Genomic DNA, 21996 nt, shown 5'->3' on the forward strand with positions numbered 1-21996 from the left:
ATATACAGCACAGGACAGCACCACTGAACTTATATGGCAGCACCACTGGACTGGATTTATACGGCAATACCACTGGAATTATACGGAAGTATCACTGGATTTATACGCCAGTACCACTGGAATTATATGGCAGGATCACTGGAATTATACGGCAGTGTCACTGGAATTATACGGCAGTACCATTGGAGTTATATGGCAGTACCACTGGACATTTACGCCAGTATCACTGGACTGGATTTATACGCCAGTACCGCTGGAATTATACGCCAGTACCAATTGGATTATACGCCAGTATCACTGGATTTATATGCCAGTACCACTGGAATTATACGGCAGTACCACTGGACTTATGGCAGCACAGGGACACCACCACTGTGACTGGACTGATGCAGCACAAGACTCCACCACTGGACTTATGCAGCCAGGGCCGGTGCAAGGTTTCAAGTCGCCCTAGGCAAAGCTGCCCTGTCATTCGCAATGCTGCCCCTCCCTTACCCCAACACCCTCCACCCAGCCCCTTGTAAACACATACACATCCACTTCATCCCCCTAGTAGTACACAGTCCCAAGTCAGACTGAAGCTGGCGAAAGACGCGCATGTAAGCTGCCAGACACCTGAGTGTTCAAAAAGATTATAGTATAAATATCTCTCCCATACAAAGAGAAACCTACATGGCAGCTGTGAGAGACACAGGTGTAGAGGTGCATAAAGGTTCCTTGGACCCCATCACTAATCACACTGTATTATAGCTGCAATTAGGGTTACCATTATTGCAATTACAGATTTCTGGAGGGGGCGAATGCATAAAACCAGTTACAGTATAGCCATTTATTTTCTAAAATTTCAGGCCTTTGCATACACCTTTATATATATTTATTTATTTATTTATTTATTTATTAACAGTTTCTTATATAGTGTAGCAAATTCCGCTGCGTTTTACGACTGGACACAATTAGAAGACAAAACTGGGTAAAAACAAAGTCATAGAGGTAGAAGGGACCTGCTCGCAAGCTTACAATCTATGGGGAAATAGCACCTATCCTTGTGTATACATGCCTTTCTATTGCATATTTGTCCACCAGATTGTAAAGGTTCTTGGTGGGCTGCATGATATCACATCACAGCAGCAATGAACCAGGGTCAGGAGGAAGGGAGAGTGAAGAAAGAAAATATGTGGCATATATGTGTGGACTGTACTGTGGGGATATAATTGGATAGGAAAGCTATGAAGGTAATTTGAGTGGTTCTGGAATGTGATAAGCTTGTCTGAATAGGTGAGATTTCAGGGAACGCTTGAAGGTTTGGAGACTAGAGGAGAGTCTTATTGTGCGTGGTAGGGTATTCCACAGAGTGGGTGCAGCCCGATGATAGTCCTGCAAGCGAGTAAAGAGTGTGGATGAGAGACGTAGATCTTGTGAAGAGCAAAGAGGTCGGGTTTGGAGATATTTTGAGATAAGCGAAGTGATGTACGTTGGTGTAGTTTAGTTAATGGCCTTGTGTGTGAGTAAAAGTATTTTATATTGAATACGGTAGAATACAGGTAACCAATGGAGGGACTGACAGAGTGGATCTGCAGACAATGAACGTCTGGCGAGGAAGATTAGCCTCGCAGCTGCATTCAGAAAGGATTTTAATGGTGAGAGCCATCAGATGCCACTGCCTGCTCTATTTATGTAATCAGACTGCTCTACTTGTACCATTTATGTCATCGGACCCATTCGTATGCCACGTGTCATTACACTCCAAATGCCTCTGGTGTCACCATAGCACTTAACACAGCTCTTATAGTATGTGTCATCAGACCCCGCCACATGCCACTTATGTAGTGTTCCAGCTAGAATGCGGGCAGGGCAGGGCACAGAGGTGCCGAGGCAGTGTGTATAGGCCCAAAATGGGGGTACGGCTGGTGGCGTCACTATTTGTGGAGGTGCAGCCCCCTCAACGCCACTAATGGGGGCGTGCCCCAGGTGACTGCATCATTAATAGGGGCATGCCCAGCACCTATGGAGATGCTAGGCTTCCCCCAAAATCTCCCTTTTATGTGAATAGATGCAGTGCGTATGCAGCGGCAGCAATCCGGCTGTTTTAGCAGGGCGCTGGTAATGGGGTGTGGCGCATTTTGCCCTTTTAACAGCCTAGCGTGAACACTATTATGTGTCATCACAGCTCTCCACATGCTCCTTATGCGTCATCGGACCCCTCCACAGACTCTTCAATCCCCTAACAACTAATATATGCCCATGAGCATTTTGCTGCTGGAGCCAATATACTTTCCTCCGCCAGCAAGGCAGACCTTTACTGGAGCACACTGAGTAATCTGTGACATCCGCACATTACTCAGAGGAGGTTACATGACACACACACACACACACACACACACACACACACACACACACACACACACACACACACACACACACACACACACACACACACACACAGGTCCTTCCTCCTGTCACCTGGTGACAATCTCGCTTCTGCTCCTAGTCCCAGAAGGGAACAAGCAACATGCTGCCACAATGATGTGGAAGGAGTAGGTGGAGATAGCTGTATATTATACTTCGCCTGGTAGCTCCACAGCAAAGTCTATACAGCATAAAAGGTACAGATGTAATATACCACGTTACAGTGTTACGAAGAACAAAATCAGCACTCAGAGAATTAGTAATAATAATAAAAAAAAAAATGTTTTTCAAACATTACAATACAGCATTAATGTACCGTATGATACAGCATATTGCATAGCTGAGGCTAACACTTTAGGAGGGCTGAGAGTCCTTTCATCACTACCTCTTAAAAACTACTGGAAGAAGACACATACTGTATGTAGTTTCAGCAGTAGGGATGTATAGTAGTAAAGATGCAGGGACCAACATGTGTTCCATTCCTTCTACTCTCCAGATCCCTATCTGCCCCATGTGTTATGCACACTTTGTGTTTGGGAGGGAGCACTTAGCCTCCAGCACTGCAGTAGCAGTGTGCTGAGAGTGGCACACGTGTTAGCTAAACTTAGGAAATAAAAGTACTGTATATAATTATAGATGCTGCACTTTTGGGTGTTTACATAGGAACACAGAACATTAGGCTACTTACTTACCACCAAACAGGACACAGCCTCTCTCACTCTAGTCTCAGCGTGCTGCTTGTCACAGCACATGACAGCAGCTCCTCGTCTCGTCTATCTCATCTAGGGGGCGGAGCTGCAGTGCCTGACTGGGAGGGAGTGAAGAGAAAGAAGGAAACACCAGGGGATGGCAGCTGACGCGCTGGCAGTGTACAGTAGGAGCACAACACAACTCACAAGTGGTTAGTCCAGGCCCCCGAGAGCAGTGGAAAGCAGAGACTGTCTCTGCTAAGACCTGCTGCAGCTGTCCACACCATCAAATGAAGGATCTGTCTCCTTCAGAAACAACCTTCACTCTTGTGGGGGGCGCCCTCTGGTGGCCGGCGCTCTAGGCAGCTGCCTAAAGCTGCCTAATGGAAGCGCCGGCTCTGTATGCAGCACAACACAGCACCACTGGACTGGACTTATACAGCAGCACTGGACATATGGCAGCAGAGGACACAACCACTGTGACTGGACTGATGCAGCACAAGACACTACCACTGAACTAATGCAGGACACTGAGTACGGAGACATGTCCTCTCTCTACACTCTCCAATGCCAGAGTGAAAATGGCGACAAAGCGAGGATCCTTATATAGAATCCAAACCCTGCGAGAATCCGACAGCGGGATGATGACGTTTTGCCTCATTCTGGTTTCTGAGTCAGGCGGGAAAACCCGAGCCTGACTTGGATCCGGGTTCGGGTAGTGAAGTTCGGGGGGATTCGGTTCTCTGAGAACCGAACATGCTCATCTCTACTAAATTCACTCAGAAAATTTGAATATTTCCATCACCAATGCAAAAAAGCATCTATAACTTTAGCAGTGAATCTGCAATCAACCAATAAGAAGCAGCCAGCTTGTGCTGACAACAGTCATCAACATCATCAAAGGAAGCATGTTTTTTACCTGCCTCATTCCCCCTTAGTTATGGCTTCTAAAAATTATATACAGTATGCTACTCTGTGGTATTACATCTATTCACAATTATCTGAACACGCCTTTGCTGTACTCCCTCTTCTCCAGTTGCAATTGGTCAAGTCTGCGCAAATGTCCATAGCTGCAATATGCGTGGCAGGTTTTCCGTGCATGTGCAGTGCCAGTTTGGATATTTTTTGACTTATATGGCAGTATCACTGGACTTATATGTCAGTATCACTGGGCTGTATTTATATGCCTGTACCACTGGAATTATACGCCAGTACCACTGGAATTATACGGAAGTATCACTGGAATTATACGGCATTACCACTGGACTTATACGGCAGTATCACTGGATTCATACGCCAGTACCACTGGAATTATACGGTAGGATCACTGGAATTATACGGCAGTATCACAAATTATACGGCAGTACCACTGGATTTATATGGCAGTACCACTGGACATTTACGCCAGTATCACTGGACTGGATTTATACGCCAGTATCGCTGGAATTATACGCCAGTACCAATGGGATTATACGCCAGTATCACTGGATTTATATGCCAGTACCACTGGAATTATACGGCAGTACCACTGGACTTATGGCAGCACAGGGACACCACCACTGTGACTGGACTGATGCAGCACAAGACTCCACCACTGGACTTATGCAGCACAACACAGCACCACTGGACTGGACTTATACAGCAGCACTGGACATATGGCAGCAGAGGACACAACCACTGTGACTGGACTGATGCAGCACAAGACACTACCACTGAACTAATGCAGGACACTGAGGACGGAGACATGTCCTCTCTCTACACTCTCCAATGCCAGAGTGAAAATGGCGACAAAGCGAGGATCCTTATATAGAATCCAAACCCTGCGAGAATCCGACAGCGGGATGATGACGTTTTGCCTCATTCTGGTTTCTGAGTCAGGCGGGAAAACCCGAGCCTGACTTGGATCCGGGTTCGGGTAGTGAAGTTCGGGGGGATTCGGTTCTCTGAGAACCGAACATGCTCATCTCTACTAAATTCACTCAGAAAATTTGAATATTTCCATCACCAATGCAAAAAAGCATCTATAACGTTAGCAGTGAATCTGCAATCAACCAATAAGAAGCAGCCAGCTTGTGCTGACAACAGTCATCAACATCATCAAAGGAAGCATGTTTTTGTACCTGCCTCATTCCCCCTTAGTTATGGCTTCTAAAAATTATATACAGTATGCTACTCTGTGGTATTACATCTATTCACAATTATCTGAACACGCCTTTGCTGTACTCCCTCTTCTCCAGTTGCAATTGGTCAAGTCTGCGCAAATGTCCATAGCTGCAATATGCGTAGCAGGTTTTCCGTGCATGTGCAGTGCCAGTTTGGATATTTTTTGACTTATATGGCAGTTTCACTGGACTTATATGTCAGTATCACTGGGCTGTATATTTATATGCCTGTACCACTGGAATTATACGCCAGTACCACTGGAATTATACGGAAGTATCACTGGAATTATACGGCATTACCACTGGACTTATACGGCAGTATCACTGGATTCATACGCCAGTACCACTGGAATTATACGGTAGGATCACTGGAATTATACGGCAGTATCACAAATTATACGACAGTACCACTGGATTTATATGGCAGTACCACTGAACATATATGGCAGTATCACTGGACTGGATTTATACGCCAGTACAGCTGGAATTATGTGCCAGTACCACTGGAATTATATGGCAGTATCACTGGAATTATACGGCAGTACCACTGGAATTATACGGCAGTATCACTGGACTGGATTTATACGCCAGTACCGCTGGAATTATAAGTCAGTACCACTGGAAATATATGACAGTTTCACTGGAGTTATACGCCAGTACCACTGGAATTATAAGGCAGGATCATTGGAATTATACGGCAGTATCACTGGAATAATACGGCAGTACCACTGGACTTATATGGCAGTACCACTGGACATATATACGGCAGTATCACTGGACTGGATTTATACGCCAGTACTGCTGGAATTATACGCCAGTACCACTGGAATTACACGGCAGTATCACTGGATTTATACGGCAGTTTCGCTGGACATATACGGCAGTATCGCTGAACATATACGCCAGTATCACTGGACATATACGGCAGTACCACTGGACATATACGGCAGCACAGGGACACCACCACTGGACTGATGCAGGACAACACACCACCGCTGCAATGGACTGGACTTATACAGCAGCACTGGACATATGGCAGCAATGGACACCACCACTGTGACTGGATTGATGCAGCACAATACACCACCACTGAACTGATGCAGCACAACACAGCACCACTGGACTGGATTTATACAGCAGCACTGGACTTATGGCAGCAGAGGACACCACCACTGTGACTGGACTGATGCAGCGCAAGACACCACCACTGGACTCATGCAGCACAACACAGCACCACTGGACTGGACTTATACAGCAGCACTGGGCATATAGCAGCAGAGGACAGAACCACTGTGACTGGACTGATGCAGCACAAGACACTACCACTGAACTAATGCAGGACACTGAGGACGGAGACACGTCCTCTCCACACTCTCCAATGCCGGAGTTAAAATAAGTCCAGTGGTACTGCCATATGAGTCCAGTGGTACTGCTGTATAAGTCAAGTCCAGTGGTACTGCCGTATAAGTCAAGTGAAACTGCCATATAAGTCCAGTGGTACTGCCGTATAAGTCGGCTTCCCGGCTGTCCATAATAACAGCGCAGGCACCATAACTTATTATGTCATTCCGAGTAACTCAGCTCAGCAAACGGAGTACTGGGCAGTGGTGGGAGATACAGATGCAGCCAGCAGGGGTCACGGGTGCCCTGTGCGATTGAACGGCTCACCCGCCAGTAGAAACAGCCCTGACAGTATGATAAAAACTCTTGTGGCTTATACAGAGTGGGATTTCCAATATGTCAGTTTGTGTTGCATAAAATACCAGGTGGGATCCGGGCTCGAGACGTGATGTTCGGGGGAGGGGGGGGGGGGGGGGGTTCGGTTCTCAGGTAACTGAACCCGCTCATCCCTACTGCTTTTGCAGTGGGTGTGACAGTCTACAAGTGCCGCTATCTGATTGGGTAGATGGGCACCATAAGTAAGTGCCTGCCGCCATGCCAGATGCCACTGACATTGTGAGTGTGATATAGAACTGAAAGCAGCAGCCAGGTAAGAGTTATTATATGATTCTCTTCATGTTGAAAGAAAGGGAGAGGGCACTGGGGGCAGGGTCATTTCCTGGCTGTAAGTAGTCTCTTCCTGCATGGCCATGCACCTTATAGTGAGGCCATGCCCCTTTTATGGCGTGCGCAAATATTTCTCTGTATGCTGCATTTTTGCTGTGGGGTGGGTAACGCGTTACTGTTCGCATGAGGTGCCATATTGTCTAGAAACAGCCCTGCATACTGTACTTTTATCACAAAAAAATGTTTTTAATTTTGTTGTACTCAGATTCTATATTGTAGCATGCCTGTGCCCAAAGTAGTCTCAAAAGATTGCCATTTAACAGTAATCAGTAAGCCACTAAAGTAAACAGTATTACTTCATGTTTTGGTTATATTTTATAAGGAATACCTGTCCACTACTTTTTGCTTTATATTACCTGCTGTTTCTTGTGGTCAATTCCTGTTTCTGAGCTTGTCAGGTAGAAACATTTATGTGTATGGTGTGGGAGGAAGAACATCACCTTTTCCTTTTACATAATGGAGCCAGCCATTTTGTAGTATATACTGTAATTCATCATGAGAATCCACTAGGAGCGACTAAATAAATCACTTTATCAGAAATGTGACATTAAACCTAACAATTTACCATTTGCAAATTCCCCATATACAACAAGAAAAAATCTGGTGTGTATTTCTTTTTTTTTATTACAAATAGCCTTTGTTTTTTTCCAATAAAAAATATCTCTAGTTAAAGATTACACAATTAACATTTTTTGTTATGGATAAAGTATTACCAAAACATTTGGTGTTAATGTGTGAATAAATATATAATAAAATTCAAAAAATAATTCTACTTATTAACATAATAACTAGATAATAGTGGAGGTTTAACTATTTTAGTGTCTCCAATGAATTGCTCAGATTTGTGCTTAGTGCAAAAGTACACAGGCTAGGAATCTCTACAAGACAGGTTCTGTGCTGTTAGTTATACAGGAATTATGGCAGCTGCAGACTTCAAATAGCTAGACTGATGTCGCTTGTAAAGTCCTGAAGCAAACATATGCATCTCTTATAGTATGAGGAAGGGATAATGAGACCATTGCTTGTTCTATGCATTTTTGGTTAGGATTCTCGGAAAAAGTTCTAAATGTATAATAGTCTTTGTTCATAAATAAGAATGATTAAGTAGCTGGGACGTTCAGAAGCTCCTGCAGCAGAAGTATTGCATAGTTGCTGGTGAGGAGCACAACGTGGTATAGATTCTTTGAAATCTTTGCATAATTATGACACATTCCAAAAATATTAGTCAGTTCCGTGTTGTAAGGCATCGTGTAGGATTGATGAGTCCTTCCCTCTTTCAGATCTCATGCAAATCTTTCAGACTTCATGCGAATCCACTGCAGATGCCAACCAGCTGAAGACCGCCATGATAGCTTCCCAAGGTTTTCTCAGGGAAGAAATCCCCTGCATAATGTACAATCATCTCCTGTCCAGACCACCAGCATATGCTCACATTTTAAAATGGCAATGTGAAATGTGGAAGACTCATGTATATATATGAAGGATTCATATCTTGGTTAACTAAAACCTATAAAAATTATATAGCTTAATAAATAATAAAAAAAAATATTAAAGTGTTTTTTTGTCCTGTTGGTAAAGAATTTGAGAAACACAATAAGGGACAATTCCCACAGCAGCCAACGGCACTGCAGCACTTTTGCAAAATGACAGGGCATAGTAGAGCATCTCCACTTTGGTGGGTGGCTTGAAGGAGTCAAAGAGATGTAGGACGACAAGAGAAGCTACTATACAGCAGATTCGGAACTTGATTTGCCTTCCTTGCTTGCCATGGCAACTGTCTTGATAAAGTTTGGAGTTGAGAGCCAAACCTAATCCAAAGAATATGCCCAGGTTTCTAAGGAGGCCAGCAAAAGGAGTAGTATCAATGTGGACCCACTCTGGCCTTGCACACCATTTTTTAGCCTTCTCCAGAGTCCACAGGAGGTCCACACCTACTGCTTTCAGGATCAAATAGAATCCAAGGGCAAAGGAGAACAGGAAGAGGGTGGTGAAGATGTATTTCTTCAGATTAGCCTTGTATATAGACTGTGCGTGATGGAATGCTTCTGCCACTACCATTCCTGTATAAAAAAGAACAAAATGCAGTATTAGACGAGCTGTACAAATCAATTCACTTTTGTTAACAATTAGATGGCTATAAACTATGAACCAAGATTCAAGAAATGCAACTACACAAAAACTGTGTTTTGCTATTGGTGCTTATCAGTTCAGTTCACTCTGTAGATCCTGGCAACGTGCCCAATGATAACTGTATGTATCTACCTATCTATCTATCTATCTATCTATCTATCTATCTATCTATCTATCTATCTATCTATCTATCTATCTATCTATCTAAATACAGTATTTAATAATTGATAATTGCAGGGATGATTGCTTAAGCATAGTTTATTCTTTCTCAAACTTTTTCGATTTGCAAATAATTTAGTTTACCCTAAATGTAATTGGATGGGATGCAATACTATTATTACATTGGTGGTCATTCCGAGTTGTTCGCTCGGTAATTTTCTTCGCATCGCAGCGATTTTTTCCGCTAATTGCGCATGCGCAATGTTCGCACTGCGACTGCGCCAAGTAAATTTGCTATGCAGTTAGGTATTTTACTCACGGCATTACGAGGTTTTTTCTTCGTTCTGGTGATCGTAATGTGATTGACAGGAAGTGGGTGTTCTGGGCGGAAACTGGCCGTTTTATGGGAGTGTTTGAAAAAACGCTACCGTTTCTGGGAAAAACGCGGGAGTGGCTGGAGAAACGGAGGAGTGTCTGGGCGAATGCTGGGTGTGTTTGTGACGTCAAACCAGGAACGACAAGCACTGAACTGATCGCACTGGCAGAGTAAGTCTCGAGCTACTCAGAAACTGCACAGAGAAGTCTTTTCGCAATATTGCGAATCTTTCGTTCGCAATTTTGATAAGCTAAGATTCACTCTCAGTAGGCGGCGGCTTAGCTTGTGCAAAGCTGCTAAAAGCAGCTTGCGAGCGAACAACTCGGAATGAGGGCCATTATTTTCAAAATCATTTCTTTTGGTTTCTTTTGTTTGGGAATGCTAGGACATAAATAACATGTACCACTATCAATCCCATACCAATCCCATATCAGCAAGTTAACAAATAATGTATATAAATCATAAAATAATTCAGGAAAATGTGTGTAAATGTTTCATGGGATTATTCGAACAAAGATATTGTAGATATATGTCTGATCAACACAGCAGGAGATGTCTTATCCATACCGTTTGTGATCTTGACCAGGATCATTTCTTGCCTTTGAGCCTAACACATGTGATGTCCCAGAGTTCATTACAGCCTATCTAGCAGGGTATTGCATGGAGTACCTTGCACTTGACTAGCCAGCCTACATTAACATTAACATGCTGCATGGCACTTCATGCGTATGGTATGGTCTGATCTCAAAACATGATGTGTAAACCAGTGGCCATCTGTGAGGCCCCTAAAATACCCTTTTGCTTACAATGTATTTGTATCTTGGTGAGCAAGACCACACCAGGGGTTTGCAAGTGGTGCCGTTACACAGGGCTCCAGGGGCAGCACTGTCCCTGCCCTCAGGCCCTTGCTTCTGGCTAGCAGGCTGCTCCGGGCATGCACCACGCAGTCTGTATAGCCGCTAAGGTCCCTCCAGGCAGTGCTGCACTACCCGCTGCTGGCAGCACCGTCTCCTCTGAGTGACCTCATTACATCATTCGCTCAGGGGTGCGAGGCTGCCACAGGGTGCACTGCTGCCCTGTTACGCCGCTGAGTAAGGCAAAATCAGTCAGTTAGACACGTTACTATACACACCTGAAATGACTCCAGCCACAACCTGGTGTGGAAAGTGTGCAGCCAAAAAGATTCTAGACAAGCAGACGCTGACCTGGACAGCCCAAAATACTGTCCATAGGGCTCCACGTAAGCACCTGAAATACAAAAGGACAGAACTTTATTTTTTTATTCATGTCAGAGTGCATTGTAAGCTTTATGTTGTGTAGTGATATAGGTCACAGAGTTGAGCATTATCTTATCTTTTCATTGTTCGGCTATTTCAGTGCAAGATTGGCGTTTCCTTATAGATTAATGAAATAACAGAATGTAGTCACAGGGGGACTTTATGAAATCTTAAGGGCCCTATACACGGGAGAGATGTGTGCTGAGCGAACCTCTCAGCACACATCTCTCCCGCCGCTCAGCACAGCACGATGTGTGCTGAGCGATGCGGGGGAGGACGGGGGCCGCTCATTTCACCCAGCGGGTGAAGTGAGTGACCCGCTAGATTGGCCTGCATGCAGGCCAATCTAGAACCGGCGATAGCGATGTGCGGGGCCACGCATCGCTATCGCTGAGGGGGGTACACACGAGTGATCTGTGCTTAAAATCTAAGCAATCTAGTCAGATTGCTTAGATTTTAAGCATGGATCTCTCCGTGAGTACCCCCCTTTACAGCTTAGGACTGTTTATGACATTTTGCGTCATGCATAGAGGGGGAGATGTACTAAGCCTTGGAAAGAGATATAGTGGAGAGAGATAAAGTATCAGCCTATCAGCTCCTAGCTGACATGTTACAGGCTGTTTGAAAAAAAAAGACAGGAGCTGATTGTCTGGTTGGTAATTTATCTCTCCCCACTTTATCACTCTCCAAGTACATCTGCCCCTGTTTAAAAAAATCTAAGACTAGCTTCTTTTTATAAACAATCTTGAGGAATCATGGGTACTTGAAAGACCATGACCAAAGAAGAATGTGGCAAATAGGTCAGGTTTTTGGTTTCTACTGCCAGAGAACTATACATTTGATGGTGAGATCAAAAAAGCACCAGGAGTATGGAGAAGGTAGGGTAATCCATCATTTGGTGTAAATGAAATAATCATTTTTTATTTTGTTAGTGGAAGTTCTTTGTGATTTTCTATTGCACACCTGATTATTTCTTTTGTACAACAGATGAATAAACTCACAATGGGCAAACAAGCTTAAAACATTAATGGGGGGTTGAGAATAAAGTCTACATTGTAGAGTGTGTATTATATGTCCAGACTGACACATGTATCATCGTAAATAGCCACTGACAGCACCTTATTCCACAATACAATCTTTGCAATGAAAGAACTGAGGGGTAAATGTATTAACCTGGAGAAGGCATAAGGAAGTGATAAACCGGTGATAAAGCAGTGTTAAGTGCAAGGTGATAATGCACCAGCCAATCAGCTCCTAACTGTTAATTTACATATGGGAGCTGATTGGCTGGTGTGTTTATCACCTTGCATTTATCACTGGTTTATCACTTCCTTATGCCGTCTCCAGGTTAATACATCTGCCCCAGATTTCTTATAAACAGTGATTTCTAGTTATGTGCATGTACTGTATTATGCTTCATTTGTTAATTATTATCTCTCAGTTCAATTTTTTTATTATTCATGTAAAATACACTGTAAATGTACTTCAACTCACCAGCTGGTAAGAATGGTTTCTCTCTTCTTCTTCAATATGATTGTGATGATGGCTGTCACCATTACGTAGTAAATTCCAGCAGACCCCATAGCATGACCTGAAGGGCTTCCTGTAAGGACCACAATAAAAAAATAATTACTATGTAATAATTATTGAGAGTCTCCAGACCAATGACATCGTAGATTAAGATGTATCGCCAATGAAACCTTAGGACTGATACCAACTGGCATTTTGTAGCACTAGTAAAACGCATGTAAATGAGCCTGACACTCCAATCTATTGCATTTACTGTAACCCTACATACTCCACTCTTTACGTAACTACATTTGGCTCAAAATGTGATCTATGGTGTGTAATATAGAAGTAGAGGTGGGAGCCTTCAAAATACAAGTATGTATGTATGTATGTATGTATGTATGTATCTATCTATCTGTGTATGTATGTGTGTATATAAATATATATATATATATACAGTATGTGTCCCTCTTACAGTGTCACACAGGGAAGTACATAAATATGTTTTATTATCAGTTTTTTACCTGGTCCGGTCTCACACGTCACTGGGAACTGCTCAATGATTGGAGCGGACATATTTCCATAGTAATCTGTGTCATGAACCCACCAATACGGTCTCTGTCCAAAGAGGATCCTGGAACCATGAAGGAAGAGAAGTTACTAAGGTGAAACTAGACATTGATGGGAAAAGTATTGCATGGTAGCATGTTACAAACTCTTTCATTTCTAAGGGGGACATTTACTAAGCGGTGATAAGAGCGGAGAAGTGAGCCAGTGGAGAAGTTGCCCCATAAAACCAATCAGCAGCTCTGTATGATTTTATAGTATGCTTATCATAGATGTTACTTCAGTGCTGATTGGTTGCCATGGGTAACTTCTCCACTGGCTCACTTCTCTGCTCTTATCACTGCTTAGTAAATGTCACCTTAAGTTTTTAAAGATTTGTACTGGAGAAACATTTATTTTTAACATTCACCATGTGTTAAAACTTAACTTTATTTCATATATTAGAGAGTATTCTACCTATATATTGTTATAATTTTGACTTTAAAAATGAATACTGTATTTATTAAAGGTAACTTATTTACAGACTCACTAGTTGTTCTAAATATTTATTTTTATGTTCTAGTCAACATGAGATCTCTGATTCTGAGCCCTGTCAATTCTCCATGATATACAGCCATGATGTTTGGCTGCACACATTGTAGTAAAATATGGTACACAGCACTGCATCACCTCTAAGGTGTTGGAGGAACAATATTCAGTGTTGTTGTTCACAAAATGCTAATATTCTGACTGCCCAGGTGGTATTCTCTAGGCGATTCATAATACTAAGCTGGATGCATTTTGTCTCCATGAGAACACAGGATATTTTTAAGTACATGTATAGGAAGAGTTGAACATGGGTGTAAGATCACACTTGTAAAACTATAAGCTCATTGTTGATTTAACAACAGACAACAATAAGATGCACTTTTAAAGTTGTCACTCTCAGTAGGAAAATAAGCAAATAAAATAATACATAACTAAGAGAATAAAGTAGTATGAATTACATACACTATATAATAAAATAATAATAATAATAATAATATTAAAATATGTTTAAAAGTATAATTTTTTCAGTAGAAATGGTAATGCCACTCTGTTGCAATAAGTTCACTTCTACTGAGCTGCAATGATGTATGTCTGTAATCTAACCAATTTCTTAAACACAACAGAGAATAATAGCATGTTTGGGAGAATTTGGATTTAATATTAACTATCCAAGATGCTTGGAAAGTAGTATGGTTACTTTACAATATATTTTTACATTTATATTTTAGTGTACTTATAGATAAAGGTGTCTAAAATTAATACAACTATGTTTATCATCTTATTGTCATGTATTATGTCTTATTAGTATGATTCCACATGTTAGAGTGTAATGTACGTATTTTTACTACTCTGAGGCTTTACCTACAAGCTGACCGAGCTACTGTAGGAGCACATTTTGCTAAGTGCCTCCTAAACCCTTAATTATGACATGGGGTCATAAGGTCATGCAAAGACAATTATCAAAGTGTATGCCTGATAAAATGGATCAATTAAGTAGAGCAAGTGATTATGATATAATGGATCAATGCAAAATAGTTTGAGATGTCGAATTTTGGCACTACAAGGGCTATAATACAACAGTGCATTAAACAGTGCAATAACATTAATTTAGTTGTCCAACATTATATTATATAAGATTTACTCACCATTTGAATACAAGGTTGAGCCAGTCCCCGATTACAGCAACCCAGATAAGTTTGATGCCCACTGATTCGCACAGATGGAACCAGATGGGGAAGAAGATGAAGAAGGTATTTCTGAGATCAGCAGCAAATGAGATGAACATGAACCAGTCTTGAGAACTATTGTAGTTCATCTGGAGGTATTGGACCATTTGGACTCCTGAGTCATGAAGACCATCCATTCCGTTTTCCATCATTGAATTCAATGGCTCTCTAAAGTTGAAGCTATTTAAACCTGTCTGCATCTCTTTGTGTACTGCCTCTCACTGTACGCCCGCAGCAATATTTATACCATCCCAGGCCTCCTGTTTACAACTGAAAAACCTGCTTTTTGACCTTTGGACCCATAGAAAAAAATATCTTTGGTCAAAAGAAAAAAAACTGCTGTCGATCAAAGGTAATGTCACAAACATGTTTGGTACAATGTGAGCGAAAAACAGTTCAATAAGACAACTTTGTATTGCAGTCACATTACTCAACTCTGATCCTTAGGATCCCTTTAGAATATTCATGTTACAATAACTGATAGGCAGTTAGGTATCAATGATACAATTTTTTTTTCTGTGATATATCTGATAACCGTGAACATTATAGAAATGTATTATTAAATGCTGGAATAATTTATTATTTAGAACTCAGAGAATAATAGAACATGCAGAGAAAATAAATAATGTATTAAAAAATTGCTGCTGTTTAAAATCTTTAACCTAGAAAGGTGAAGTTTGTATGTGAGTACAACTATTGCTGAATAATGTGTATTCTTAATTCTGATGAGCATGCAATGTACGGCTTTCCTATATTTCCTGTGTAAATACAGTAAAGGAAACATATGGTCTGTATGCAGCTGACAATGCTAATAGATTTAATAGTCTGAAATGTAAAAGACGAGCGCTTCCTGTATTTGCAATGTCTCTGTGTGGTGTTTAATGTAATTGTATATGTAATTAACCATAATGAGACCATTAAAAACTAATAGCCAAACAAAAAAATAAAAAAATCTATAAAAAGAAAATTATGACAAAAATAGTTTCAACGATAAACTTGTTTTTAAAAACAATTTTGTAATGTTTAGCTCTTTTTAGATATAATTTGTGGGTCAGGATTAGGGAATAGGTAAACCAGGATCTTAAATCTAATCTTATGGCCCACATACATCAGAGGCCCGATTTCTTGATTCCCCAATCTGCCAGGGCCGCGGATCCTCCAATCAAATCTTTCGATTGTCAGCCAGCAATGATCAATGATCCATTAGGGAAACAGGGAAATGAAACATGTTAAAAATGCCCGATTTGACAATTCCAACCATTTTCGGTTAGGATCAGGGAATCTGGATTTTTATAACATGTTTAATATTCCTGATTCCAGACCCATTGGGGGATTATGACATTGCCACAATTTATTTCTGATATATGGGGCCATTATGCTGGGCACGCAATATGCAATATCGCTACAGTGTATACCAATCTTTATCGCACCATGTGTGTGCTTTAGGGAACAGACCAGGTGTGAGGAATGAGATCCGCTGTCACATCAAGAGGATTGGTTATTGCCAACCTGAAATGCCCAATTCATGGAAAGACAGTTCTGCCCAAATTTGCACCTACCCATGCACTGTATGCAAAAAGTGGTCATTTGTGTCTGTCACAGATCCACTGGACTCAGAATCAGCCCCATAAAGCATCCAAACCATTTAGTGTGATCCACACAAACAGCACCCAGACCCCGCCAGTGAAATGCATATGCTAGGTAAGCCAGACAGACTTTCTGTGTTTCTGGTTATGAAAAAAGCAGGACTTTTGGAATATATGAAAATCGTAGTATTTGCATCTGTCTCCTCTACACATTGGAACGCATTAAGAATGCAATAATATACAATACTGCAGAAAATGCTGACTGCTTATGTGCATCTTGTACCAAAAGAAATTGAGCATCCCAAATTGTCTTTTTGGGGGTGATTCAAACATTTTATTGGGCACCCAAACCAATGGGTGCCCATCAGAACAATTCAATTGTTGCTATGATCGGGAGGCCATTGTTTTATACGTGCCCAAATAGATGGAGTTTAGCCACGAATAGTGGGCCCCTAAACCACAGACTTTGACACATTTCTTCTAGCACCTCAGAAGGTTGCAAGAAGAAATGTCACCCTCCGTGGCTAACGGCGTCTAAATGGTGTAACAATTGAATTGCTCCATTTTGCGCCCCCAAGTGATAGCCACAGGGAAAATAATTGAATCACACCCATTAAGTTACAGCTAAATAAACACTAAGGTATACCATTTTATATCACTCAACATAAATGCTTAAAATGTACTCATCACCTACAATGGGCAGAAGCATCATTTTCTGGGCTGAACAAAATTCAGCCTATCAACTCACTAGGAACAACACTGAGACATCTTCTAAATGCATTCTCATGAGCAGAAAAAGGCTGCCTCTGTGTACATGACAGATATACTTTAGCACTATGGGGGAGATTCAGATCTGATCGTAGATGTGCTAAATGTAACACATCTACGATCATTTACTCTGACATGCGGGGGGACACCCAGCACAGGGCTAGTCCGCCCCATATGTCTGGCCCTACCCCCTGCAAGGGTGCAAAAGCATCACACAGCAGTGATGCTTTTGCCCCCGAAGAGTAGCTCCCTGCCAGCGCAGTTCCTGCGTGCTGGCAGGCCACTACTCGGCGTATCCCAGGTCGCAACGGCTGCATGTGACGCCCCATCCTGCCCCACAACCGTCTCTGCCTGTCAATCAGGCAGAGGCGATCACAGCCCAGAGATGCTGTTAGCATGTCACTGGCTTCAGACTGCGATTGCTGTAGCGTCTGAATTACACCCTATATGGCAGGGAAGATGTAATGTCTTTTGAAGTGGCAATACAGATTTAATTAGTCAGTATTTTATATTACTACATCTTTTAGTGAGTGCTATAAAATGATATTATGTGATTACACCACACAATGATTTATATGTCATCCAGTGCCTTACACAGTACATGTTCTCACCTGCAGATGAAAAGCTTAAAGGATAATAAATGTGTGTCGACCAAAAAACTTTCCATTTGGAAATTACCCTGTGACTCTCAGGGGTGTATTTACTAAGGTGCAGGTTTATAGAAGTGGAGATGTTGTCTATAGCAACCAGTCAGATTCCAGCTATTATCTTCTAGAAGGATAAAAGATAAGTAGAATCGGACTGGTTGCTATGGGCAACATCTCCACATCTACAAACCTGCACCTTTGTAAATATACCCCTCAGGCTGCCACCTGTTTGATGGTAGGACACATATCCAGAAACTGCTGCACATTAAGAATTGATTCTGCCCTAGACACTGTGGGCCTAATTCAGACCTGATCGCTGTGCTGCTAATTTTGTGTAAATTCGCCCGTGCAAGTGTGCGATCGCATGTGTACGCCGTGCTACAAATATCCTCAGTCAGCAGACAGCTGCAAATCCACTCACCATCTAATGTTTTTACCTGTGTGCAGTCTGTGCGCAGCCCAGGACTCACTCTTACAGTGCGATGAGAACAGGCTGATTGGGGCCGGAGCTGACATCACACACCCTCCCTGAAGACGCTTGGGAACGCCTGCATTTTCCCTGACACTACCAGAAAACGGTCAGTTACCACCCACAAACAGCCTATTCATGCCAATCATCTTGCCAATGGCTGTGCGATTGAAATTTTTGCACCAGCTTGTCACTGTTCTGCTATGCTTGTTGTTGTTTGGTGACGCGCATGCGCATTGCGGTGCATACGCATGCGCAGTCTATCGATAATCGCCCGAAAACCCACAGCAGCGATCAGGTCTGAATTGGGCCCTGTGATTAAATGCATCTTAAACGGGTGGTTTAGATTTAAATGTAAGTGCATTTATGTTGTGTAAATTATGTATTTGTCATGTTCAGCATGCGCCCAACTTCCATTTCTCTTTACAGTTGCACGCAAAGGCATCACAAGAGGGGTGCAGGCCACACCAGGGGGTCCGGTGTCACCCTTGCAATGGGTGACACCAAAATGAGGGCTCCTCTGTAGTGACAGGAGACGGGTGCTGCAGTGTGAGATCTTCCTGCAGCACCCGGCTCCTGTCAGTGAGAAGGAGCTGCCAGTGCATACACTAGTCTCCGGGGGAGCCTAGCATTTTTGGAGATGAAAGGCATGCTCCGGAATGATGGGGGGCTTCCCACGAGGCCACATCCCCATAGTGACACAAACGGTGGCTTCTGTGAGGCCACTCACCCTACCAGTGAAGCCATGCCCCCTTTTCGGACGCACTGAATGGGGCTCTTGGCAGCACCTGAAGCATATACTCTGAGTTGAGGATCTGGGAGCTCATGTTCAAGTGCACTATGGTACAATCGTGCAGGCACAAGTTACACTTGCATAATTTTGGTTCTAAAGAAAAGGCTATGGTGCCAGATTGTAATTGGGAGTCAAGTGCCATGGTATAGGGTGAAAGAACTGGAGGTTAAAAGTCTCTACTTGCCTTCCGTCCTGGAATGTTCAAGAGACTTCTAAATTTCAGGGATCTATCCTGGACTCCCAAGCACATATACTAGCCTGCTGCATCTACCCACTTCATCGCGGATCGTAGTGAAAAGTGTCAATATGACTCCGCCCCTGCTGCCCAATTTTACAAATCACATGGCCAACTGGACTATATCGCATGCGGTGCTGTGCATTGTAACGAAGGATGGAACAAGGGATTGTTCCATCCTTTATTACTTCATTCTGATGTGTGCCCCAATAATGATACCCCTTTCAGACCGCAGGTCGCGGGTCACACCCGAGAGCCGTACACGGGTGCTTCCTAGGTGTGACCCACTCAGGCCCCTTTCCACTGACATTCCCAACCCGGCATGTTGCCGGGTTGTTGGCGTCAGCAGTGAAGTGGGCCGGGTCGGCGCTTGGAGATCACATGATCTCCAAGTACCGCCTGTCAGTATAGTGTGAATGGGAAATGGGTCGCATCAACCCGGCTTTTCCGTTCACACCGCACAGCAACCAGCCGACCACAGAAACCTGGGATATTTCCCCTGGCCCCTTTCAGACAGCACAGCAATACAGGTTCTGTGCGCTCATGTGCAATAACCCGTGTTACAAGCTGGCGGTCTGAAAGGGATATAATATGGCAGCCGTCATCTGGGTACACATCGCTCCAGTGTGTACCCAGCTTTAGAAACTGACTGGTTGGTACTTTATATCTCTCCACATTACCCTCCCCAAACTTTAATAAATCTCCAAAGAGCTTTGTAAATTATTAGTACAGTAAGTAGGACACAGGTACTATTAAAATAAAAAGGTGACAGGGTTCACACATAACTACAACATATTAAATTTAAAGAGTAAGTTTCAGTGTCACCTGCTTCTTAGGGCTTGAAATCCCTAGTTTCCATGGAATATGGTAACTGACATTTCTTGGAACTATGAAAACATTTTAATATTTACCAAATTGGATGCTAGCCAAGAGTTTAATTTGCCTCTCTGAAAATCTGACATTGACAATGTTGCAATGCCAATAAGCAGATTATAACGCATGATGTAATTAAACTGTAAAAAGTTTTTTTTTCTTTTAATCTAAAAATGTTTTACCCATTTGCTGAGTTGTATGCCAGTTGGAACGGTGATGAAACAAGGTGTACTCAGCATCAGCACATTTACATCATTAAACCAGAGTAGAGATAGCAGGGATTTCGGTCAGCAATATCCGTCACACTCACTGGCCGAGGGCCTAATGGGAGTAGGCCCAAATCTGACACAACCTGAATTTATGATGTACAACATTAAGCACAGACGTATCTGATCACATCAGCAGATTTTTAGCTATAAACTATTGCATCCATTATACGCATGGCATCTGTACTATGTAACAAATTCATTCAAACTGCAATCAGCACTATACTTCTGAACAGTGTAAATCAGTGGTTCCCAAACTGTGGTGCCGTGGGCTGGTATTCCAGGACCAAATAGAATTTATGGTCATTGTGCAACCTGTCCACCACCACATGACTGAACAAGATCCAATCAGGATCCCAGCGTTTGGAATCCTGACATTCAGAATACCGACTCCAGGATGCCGACATGGATCGCAATGCCAGCGCCAGAATTCTGAACGCTGAGATCCCCAATGCAGGTGCGGTGACTACTTAAGGTCAGGCCTTGAGGGAGGAGTTTAGATTTAGGCTGTGGGAGTGTGCTAGGGTTAGGCTACAGGGGTGGGAAGGTTAGTCTTAGGCTGCGGAGAGGGGGTTATTGTTAGGCACCACCGGAGGGTTAGGCTCTGGGAAAGCTAGAGTTATTGTTATGCTGCAGGGAGGGAGTGTTAGTTTTAGGCACCATTGTGGAGCGTTTGTGTTAGGATGTGGGGGAGGAAGGGTTAGGTTTAGTCCGCAGGGAAGGGGGTTAGGTTTAGGCTGTGGGGAAGGGGTGGGTGGGTGGTTAAGGTTAGGCTACGGGTAAGGAAGCTTAGGTTAGGGGGGGATTAGGAATAGCATATTTACCTAATAGGTGTCAGGATTCTGAGCGTTAGAATGCCGCTGTCGGTGTTCTTCTGTCTGCCGGCATCCCAGGCGCCGTTATCCCGATATCATCCCAATTGAACACAAGGATGTAAGGTTATCAAAATTTACTTCATTTAATACTTTTTACTGAATATCTCAATAAAACACTTTTAGCCTAGGGGTGCCGTGAAAACAATGCTGATATCTCTAGGGTGCTGTGATTCCAGAAAGTTTGGAAACCACTTGTGTAGATATTATCTCTTTGTAAATGTGTAGTTATCCTTCATGCAAAGTCTCAATTATCGGCACTATAATGTAGTAGTGTCAGTGACAGCAAATTAATTATAGCAAATCAGGGCTTAGGAAATAGGGAGCACAAGGCAAAAACAGGAATCAGCGGCAGCAAAGTTTATTTTGATTTATAATAACATGAAACTTA

General features: G+C 42.7%; 1 protein-coding gene across 1 annotated transcript; it reads right to left on the bottom strand.

Annotated features, from left to right (window-relative positions):
- Positions 1–8604: 8604 nt before the first annotated feature.
- Positions 8605–15325, bottom strand: LOC135055714 (glucose-6-phosphatase catalytic subunit 1-like). The gene is made up of 5 exons (XM_063960092.1): positions 15016–15325; positions 13300–13409; positions 12761–12869; positions 11122–11237; positions 8605–9384 (listed from the first exon to the last, which is right to left on the bottom strand). The coding sequence occupies exons 1-5, from the start codon at positions 15294–15296 to the stop codon at positions 8873–8875; spliced, it is 1128 nt and encodes a 375-aa protein (XP_063816162.1). The 5' UTR covers positions 15297–15325; the 3' UTR covers positions 8605–8872.
- Positions 15326–21996: the final 6671 nt, after the last annotated feature.

The sequence above is a fragment of the Pseudophryne corroboree genome, chromosome 3 (assembly GCF_028390025.1).
Source record: "Pseudophryne corroboree isolate aPseCor3 chromosome 3, aPseCor3.hap2, whole genome shotgun sequence".
Lineage (NCBI taxonomy): Eukaryota > Metazoa > Chordata > Amphibia > Anura > Myobatrachidae > Pseudophryne > Pseudophryne corroboree.